The following is a 9,035-nucleotide window of genomic DNA, read 5'->3' as shown; positions in this document are numbered from 1 at the left end:
CCCAAGAAAACTATTAAAACTATGAAATGAATATAGTAAAGTAGCAGGATACAAAATCAACCCCCACACACAAATGGGTTACATTTCTGTACACTAACAATGAATAATCTGAAGAAATTACAAAAGCAATTCCATTTACAACAATATCAAAAGAATAAGATACTTGGGAATTAATTAAGGAAGTAAAAGACTTGTGTGATGAAAACTATAACACATTGCTTAAAGAAATTAAAGGTGACGTAATTAAATGGAAACACATTCCATGTTTATGAACAGAAGTTTAATATTGTTGGGGCGCCTGGGTGGCTTAGTCGGTTAAGCGTCCGACTTTCGCTTAGGTCATGATCTCGCGGTTCGTGGGTTCGAGCCCCGCGTCGGGCTCTGTGCTGACTGCCAGCTCAGAGCCTGGAGCCTGTTTCGGTCGGTGACTCCCTCTCTCTCTGACCCTCCCCTGCTCACACTGTCTCTCTCTCTCTCTCTCTCTCTCTCTCCTAGAAATAAATAAAAATATTTTTTAAAAAAAGTTTAATATTGTAAAAATGTTAATAACCAAAGTGATCTATAGATTGATGTAATCCTTACCAGAATCCAAATGACATATTTTGTCTAAATAGAATAACCCATTCTAAATTTTGTAGAGAACCTCCCAGGACCCAGAATAGCCAAAACAAATTTTTTTAATTGAAGATTAATTGCATACAGTATATTAGCTTCTGGTGTACAATGTAGTGATTCAGTCTTTGTATACATTGTGAAATGTATAACTCAGTAAATCTAGTTACCATTTGTCCCCATACAGAGTTAATACAATATTACTGATTATATTCCCCATGTTCAAAACATCTGTGTAACTTATTTTATTACTGGAACTTTATACTTCTTGATCCCCTTTACTCATTTCACTCCTCTACACACCCACCAAAATGGTTTTGAAAAAAGAACAAAACTGGAGGACCCTAACATCCCCATTTCAAAACTTACATCAAAGCTACAGTAATCAAGACTGTGATACTGGCATAAAGACAAACATCCAGACCAATGGAATGATATAGCCCAGAAATAAATGCTTGCATTGTATATGTGGTAAAATGACTTTCTAAAATTTTTTTTTTAATATTTGAGAGAGGGGGAGTGCATGTGCAAGCAAGAGAGGGGCAAACAGAGAGAATCCCAAGCAGGCTCCACAGTGTCAGTGCAGAGCCCAATGGGGAACTAAGACTCATAGACCATTAGATCATGACCTGAGCTGAAGTTGGACGCTCAACCAACTGAGCCACCCAGGTGCCCCAGTCAAATGATTTTTGAAAAGCATGCCAATACCATAGAGAAAGATAGTCTTTTCAACATATGGTGCTGGTACAGCTGGATATCCACATGCAAAGAAGGAAGTTGGAGCTTTACTTAATGCCATATATAAAAATTAACACAAAATCAGTGAGAGACCTAAATGTAAGAGCCAAAACTATGAAACTCTTAGAAGAATACAGGGAGAAATCATTGGACTTGGCAATGATATCTTAGATAGGACATCAAGGGGGTTTTCTCATCTCCAGCCCCACCCCCAAGACATTCCCTGCTCCCAGGGATACCTGCTGCAATCTGCACACCCAAGAAAGAAGGGGCCATGGAGCTGGAGCTGCCAGACCTGTTAAAAGTTGACAGCTTAAAGGAAGTCAAAGGTTGAATATTGCAAAGCCACAAAACAGACTGAAGAAGGTGGGGGTGGTACCCCCACAATTCTGCATCTCAGCAGCCTCCCAGCTGGTGCCAGTATTGGGCTATACTTTGAACAGTGAGGTTGTAAGATGCCTAAGACAAAAGCAACAACACTAATAAAGGAAAACAACCATTAAACTGTGGAAGCTACTCCAACCAAATGATTAATGAAGCCAGACTGTCTGAACCTTGGTTGTTTCCAGTGGAAACACATATAGCCCAGAGTAGCAGTACGCTGATCATGGCCCCACAGACAATGATAGGAAAGCCACTGGCCTGGTTCAGTATTACCAGAGAGAATATCACACTTTCAAGAAAACAGTGGATGCTGAGATCTTAGATAAGACTGTATTAGTAGTCTTCTGGTGCCAGACCCAGACAGAGTGTGTTTGGGTTCAGGGTGGATGGGTTTCTATTTGAATATCATGGCCATTTGTGGAGGTATTCTTCACCACCATCATCCTTTAAGAACCTGAGGAAGAAGTGCCTTGGAAGAGAGGTTCTCTCTGTTAATCCCATTGACATTTCTTCCAAAAAAGATCCTGAGTTCACAAGAGATGCTCATGGTAGTGACTCACCATTTTGGAGTTAAATCCGTAAAACACAAAGAGTCACAACTAAAGTTCCCAGAGTTTATCTGAGCACCCCTTTCATTTTCCAGATACCTACACCCATGGAAATGATTTGCCAGGGTCACCTGGAGAGCCAGTGGCATAACCAAGACTCACCTCCAGCCTTCTACATCCATGTGGTTTTCCAGAGCAGTGATAACTCTCTGGTCATTTTCCCCAAGCTTATTTTTGCCCCAACTACCCTAAAAGCAGCATCTGTTTCAGTGCATTTTACAATGAGCCCAAGCTCTTTTTGTTGAGTCTTGTAAATGCTACAATATTTGCAAAAATGAGAACACTCTAAGAGGCATTCCTGACCAAGGGTGGAGTGTGCTTCCTAATTAGTGAGACTTGGCAAATGAAAGTCAGAGAAGATAGCCAGAGTGTCCTCAAGATGGATGGGTTTTGGAAGGGGAAAATAAAATGCTAATAAGCTCATATGCATACATACTACCAATTGGCTCAGGAAGATATTCCACATCTTTGTCAAACAGGTTTGGGGAGACTAGGGACATGTGAATCTTGCTTTAACATGATTCTTGCAATAAGTATCTTCCCTCAGCTAAAAACTACCGTGGAGGCTTATTCCAGGATGGCTAATCAAGATTTGTTAAGCAGTGTTGGCCATGAGTTAAAAAGCAGTCTGAAGACTGTCTTGCAGTGTACCCTGAACTGCCTTGCTTTTTTACTGAAAGACTGCTATTCCATGAAATGTACTAACACAGATGTCTCCACCCTGATCAGGATCGTGGTCACTGGAGAAATTAATCTTGTACAGATAAAACAGATGTTCAGTTAGGTATATCAGAATATTGTAGGCACAGTGATTCCAAGTGACACCAGTGGAGACTAGCAAAGACTTCCTTTGACTATTGTGGGCCAGTAGGAGGAATTTTTTTAAATGAATGAAGCCATTCAAAACAATAACTGACCTGCTTGCAGCAGTATCAATTATCACCTAATCAAAAGAGCTATTTACTAAGGGCTGTGTCAAGAGTACTGTGCTTGGTTTGCATATGTAGTTTTTGCCTTAATTCCAGTGTTACTTTTTCTCTGTATACAATCCATTTAAAGCCATATCACAAGGTAGCAACAATGCAGGGTTTGTAAAGCATAATTCTGACTTCTCTTACTCTAATCAGAATATCAAGTGGACTACAAATCAAAATTTCTAAAAGGGTGGAAGGTGATTACTTGGGACAAAAGCTTTATGACATTAGATTTGGCAATCATTTCTTGGCTATGACACCAAAGGCACAGGTAACAGAAGAAAAGACAAATTGAACTTTATGAAAAAAAATTGTTGCTGTTGTTGTTTAGCTTTTATTTCATGATCATGAACTCTACTCTGCAATCCAGCTAAACTTAGAGGGGGCTAAGGAGGACACAAACTGCAGAACTGCAGTGAGAACACAGGGATTCTAGGGGATTCTGAGCAGAGGGGGGTGGAAAAGCACTCTCCTGAACTACAGAAGGAATGGTCTAGTAGTTACAATAAAACATAAGTCCAATGTATCAGATTTGTCTGCAGTCAGCAATGGTGATCTTCTTGCTCATCTTGCCATTCCTGGACCCAAAGTGCTCCATGGCCTCCACGATGCTCATACCCTCCTTCACCTTGCCAAACACCACGTGCTTACCGTCCACCCAATCAGTCTTGGTGGTGCAGATGAAAAACTGGGAACCGTTCATGTTGGGTCCAGCATTTGCCATGGACAGGATGCCAAGACCTGTGTTCTTCAGGATGAAATTCTCATCATCAAACTTCTCCCTGTAGATGGATTTGCCACCAGTGCATTTATGGCGTGTGAAGTCACCACCCTGACACATAAATCTCGGGATAATCCTGTGGAAGCAGGAACCTTTGTAACTGAATTCTCTCTTCCAAGAAAGAGCACAGAAGTTCTCTGCTGTTTTGGGGACTTTGTCTGCAAACAGTTCAAAGGAGATGCAGCCCAAGGGCTCACCATCCATAGCGATGTCAAAGAACACAGTGGGGTTGACCATGGCTGGGTGGCATAGGTGATTCCAGGGCCGCAGTGTCTGCCAAAAAAAATTTTTATTTGCGCATTACAGGACACTGTCAACAGAGTAGAAAGGCAACCCATAAACTAGGAGAAAATATTATAAATCATGTTTCTGACAAGTGATTAATAAACAGAATATATAGAGAATTCCTAAAAACACAAGTATGAAACAGCCCTATTCAAAAATGGGCAAAAGACTTAAATACACATTTCCTCAAAGATCTGTGAATGTCCAAGAAGTACATGAAAAGATACATATCATCATTAATCACTATGGAAAAGCAAATAAAAACTACAATGAGATACTACCTCATACCCATTAGGGTGGATATAAAACACCAGAAAGCAAGTGTTAGCAAGAGGTGGAGGGATTAAAACCTTGTAGGGGCACCTGGGTGGCTCATTCGGGTAACCATCTAACTTTGGCTCAGGTCATGATCTCACGGTTTGTGGGTTCAGGTCCTGCATCAGGCTCTGTGCTGACAGCTCAGAGCTGGGAGCCTGCTTCAGTTTCTGTGTCTCCCTCTCTCTCTGACCCTCCTCTACTTGCACTCTGTCTCTGAAAAATGAATAAATGTTAAAAAAAATTTTTAATAATAAAACTTTGTACAGTCTTGGTAGGAATTTAAAATGGAATAGCCACTAATAGAAAGCAGTATAACAGTTAATCAGAAAATTAAAAATAGAATTACCATGTAATCAATCCCACTTTTAAGTACCCCCCCAAAAAATAAAAGAATTTTGAAGAAATATTTGTATATTCATGTTCATAGCAGCATTATTCACAATAACTGAAACATTGAATCACCCCACATGCATCCATCAACAGATGAATGAGTGAGTAAGCACATTTTGGTATATACATAAAATCGAATATTACTCAGCCTTAGAAAGGAAAGAAATACTGCAGTATGCTACAACATATATAAACCTTGAGGTCATTATGCCAAGTGAAATAATCCAGTCACAAAAAGCAAATACTATGTGCTTTCACTTTTATGAGGTACTTAACGTATTCAGAATCATTAAGGCAGAAAGTAGAATGGTGGTTGCCAGAGGCTGGGGAGAGGAGAATGGGAATTTTATTTAATAGATGTACAGTTATGGATGTGGTTGGTAGTGATGGCTACACAACATTGTAAATGTATTTAATACTACTGATTTGTACACTTAACTGTTAAGATGGTAAGTTTTATGTATATTTTTCCCTAATTAAAAAAAAATTGGGGAAAAAGTAAGCATTTTTTAAATAATAGGATACATTTTTAAAATAATTCCTGTTTAAAGCCAATACTGGCTGTCAAATTGATACCAAAATATAAAACAAAGGCTATTTGTTTTAATAAACAGAACTTGTTTTTCTTTGCTTTGTTGTGTATGTATTATGTAATTTCAGTTCTTTGCTATTTGAAGTGAAAGTATAACCAGTTTTTATTGAATAATGGCCCTTTGGCACTATATAATCTACTTATGTAGTAGTATATTAGTTTTCTCTTGCAGCATAGCATATTACTGTAAATTTAGAAGCTTAAAAGTAACATCCAGTTGTCAACTCATAGTTCTGTAGATTAAAAGCTAAGTTGGGCTCAGCCAAGTTCTTTGTTTAGGGTTTCACAAAGCCATAATCAAAGGTGTTGGCCAGTCTAGGCCCTAATCTGAAGACTCGGGGAACAATTTGCTTCCAAGATCATTCCACTTGCTGGCTTAACTTAGTTCCTTGCAGCTAGGTCTAAGTATGAGTTTGAGTTTGATTAAATAGGGAATTGGAATATGGGGAGACCATCTTTATTTAGTATTTTGTCTGTCACAAAGTAGTAGTTTGAAGGTCTTGGGTTCCGTTTGACTGTTTAGTAATTCTGAACTTGGACTCTAAGTTTCCTGAGACCAGAAACAGTCTTACTCATCTTTGTAGCCCAGTGCCTGGCAATGTCTTGTATAAAAGCAGGAATTCAGAACATGTTAATTAAATGAAGTCACATTGAGATAATTTTACCTCTTTTCTTATCTTCATTGTCAGCAAAGGTTCCTTATGAATTAAAACTGAGCTGGTGAATACATGTATAAGTCTATAAAAACTCTATAAACAATTACTATAGGGGATACTGGCTCTTTTTTTCATATGTGAAACATACTAACATAGGCATTAAGGACTTTTTTTTTTTTTTACCCGTTTTATGTTTGGAACCAATCTAGCTTCCTGTTTTCAGTGTGTGTGGATGATAGATACCTGTTGGGGGTTGGAGTTGAGACATAGATTGGAAGGATGTGGGAAGAAGTAAAGTGTGTTTAAAACCTATCTGGGGCCATTGGGTGGCTCAGTCCGTTGGACATCAGACTTCAGGTCAGGTCATGATCTCACAGGTTTGAGCCCCTTCTTGGGCTCTGGTGACAGCTCAGAGCCTGGAGCTGCTTTGGATTCGGTGTCTCCCTCTCTTTCTGCCCCTTCCGCACTCTCTTGTACTCTCTCACCTTCTCTCAAAAATAAACATTAAAAAAAAAGTTAAAAAAAAAACCAAACCAAAACAAATACCTCTCTGACTTCAGTTCACAGGCACTTCAGCTGCTTTCCCAAACCAAAGCCTGGTATCACAAACTAGAACTGGTTGCCCCAGCAGGTGTCCAGGTCACACGATCTCACAGTCATGGTGAATGAAATGCATATTGTAATTGCCCTCTTTTCTTTCTACTTCTTTGCCTTATCCTAGACCAGGCAAATAGTATTCCATCATTAATAAACTGGTGATGTACTTCTTTATAGTGTTAAAAAGACTCAGTAGTGACTCAGTGTGCATTTATAACATTCTTAGTAAGTTTGGCAACTTTTCTAAGCAGTTACTTAAAATCCCTCGTGTGTGTGTGTGTGTGTGTGTGTGTGTGTGTGTCCGTCCTAAACTTTGCTAAGTGTAATATGTTACAAAATACTTAAGAGGTATATTTTATTTTAGTACGATCTAGTTACTTTATAAGTTCACTTAGCTCAGTTAAATGGAAGTTTTGGCCATTTGCTGACTTAAAGAAAATACCAAAATACTCACAGAAGGGTTTTAGAGAATATTCTGTTAAGTGTGATTCTGGGAGGAATCAGTACTTTTTTACTTAACACCAACTTTGACTTCCTCATTTCCAATACTTTGTGCAGATAGTTTCTCTGTGGTTTAGGATTATGAATTAAGCAACAAACATTTTTGTTTCAGTATGAAATTTAATACAGCTCTTTCTTGTGTGTTCAGCGGCCATTGCAGTCCTTTGGACAGACAGGAAAAAGGTCTAAGGTATAGTAAATATTTTGTGCTGGCATGCCAAGGGCCTTCCTTCATGCTTGATGAATCCTTATTTTCATACAGCGCTGCATTCAGTTTAGTTTTGTCATATTTTGTTTGGGGCAGAAAGCTTATTTTGTTTTATTTGGGGTTTTTGTCTTGCCTAGTCGCTTTTGTGCATTGCTTTTATATCTTTAATGGTTCTCTGTCTATAGAGAAAATGGCTTTCTTACCATTCTTTGGTTTTTGAAATTGGAATTAGTCCCATTCTTGCTATTGCTATAGTTTTCAAAACTATATTTGTTTTCCCTCTTAACAAAAGGTTTTAGTGGTGTTTAATGATATATTTAACTTGCGCATTTCACCTACTTTTATACATGGCAGAAACTATAAAGAAACTTAAACTCTAGGGGGCTTTTGGATATGCCCTAGATTTGTGAAATGTAGTGTTAATTTTAAATACTTTTCTTTAGTCAAGCTCAAAGTTAAAGCTAGTTCGGAGCCTTGCAGTGTGTGAAGAATCTCCACCACCCCCTACAGCAGAGATATCACAGGAGAACCAGGTAAAAAAAAAAAACAAAAAGAAAAAAACCAAAAAACAAAAAAATTGTTATTTAAAGGCATGGTACAATAACCTGTTTCCTAGAGAGTATTTTTTCATAAGGTTAAATAAAAGTTGTATATGCATGTGTGTGCATTATGTATGTGTTTTCATTTGTTTGTTTTATTTTAAATGAGTGAAACTCTTTATAATACCACTGAAGATACAGATAAAAGTCGGAAAAACCTGTTGCTTCACTCTAAGATTTGGTGCAGTGGTTTGTCTCTGGAAAATTTTAGAGATTATAGAATTAACTGGGCATATGATTTTAAGGGATTATAAATTACTATTGAAAAGTTATATTAAAGTAGTAGTTCTACTTAGCATAATTGTGATGAAATTTGCCCTTTTTTTTTTTTTTGGCGTTTATAAATTTATTAAACACTTACTGCTTGTGTGTGAAGAGAAGACTACCCAAGACTTTGGCTTGATATATTGTTTTACTTATTAACCTGAATGCGTGCTGAAGACAGTTTTCTAGTTAGGTTGGCTATAATAGTTTAATACTTCTAATTTCTCTTCTGTCTGTACTTATAAAATATCAAATAACAGAGGTTCAAGCAAATGGTTCAGTTTACCTTTTATATATTCTTTTTAATGCCATGACTTTACTTTTCTAATAATTTTAGCTATGCACTGATCTTTGTCTCATGTTACCTTTGGACATTTATCCATAAACAATTTAGGACCCTTAACCAATGTTTTTATCAGTGTGATAACTGCCTGTTGGGTGGTTTGTTCTACTTCAGAGTTTGAGCAGCCCGATATCCTCTTCTATATCAATAATAATTTTCAAAGAATTGAAGCAACTGCTGAGTTA

At 37.8% G+C, this 9,035-nt stretch overlaps 1 protein-coding gene and 1 pseudogene across 9 annotated transcripts in view; one reads left to right on the top strand and one right to left on the bottom strand.

The window, feature by feature from the left end:
* The window catches only part of R3HDM1 (R3H domain containing 1), a 127,711-nt gene that overhangs the window by 8,972 nt on the left and 109,704 nt on the right, over positions 1-9,035 (top strand). For 6 of the 9 annotated variants that reach the window (XM_077747825.1, XM_077747831.1, XM_077747830.1 and 3 more), the window contains exons 3-4: positions 7,585-7,626; positions 8,088-8,177. The exons of 2 other annotated variants lie outside the window; for them this stretch is intronic. In XM_077747825.1, coding sequence (XP_077603951.1) covers positions 7,585-7,626; positions 8,088-8,177 — 132 coding nt within the window. The remainder of the gene's footprint in view (positions 1-7,584; positions 7,627-8,087; positions 8,178-9,035) is intronic. One more of the 9 variants, XM_077747824.1, reaches the window with a different exon arrangement.
* LOC144218040 (peptidyl-prolyl cis-trans isomerase A pseudogene) lies at positions 3,843-4,334 on the bottom strand (annotated as a pseudogene).

Source organism: Crocuta crocuta, unplaced genomic scaffold, assembly GCF_008692635.1.
Source record: "Crocuta crocuta isolate KB4526 unplaced genomic scaffold, BGI_CrCroc_1.0 scaffold427, whole genome shotgun sequence".
Lineage (NCBI taxonomy): Eukaryota > Metazoa > Chordata > Mammalia > Carnivora > Hyaenidae > Crocuta > Crocuta crocuta.
Note: the sequence above shows the minus strand (reverse complement) of the source record. Positions and strands in the feature narration are given on the sequence as shown.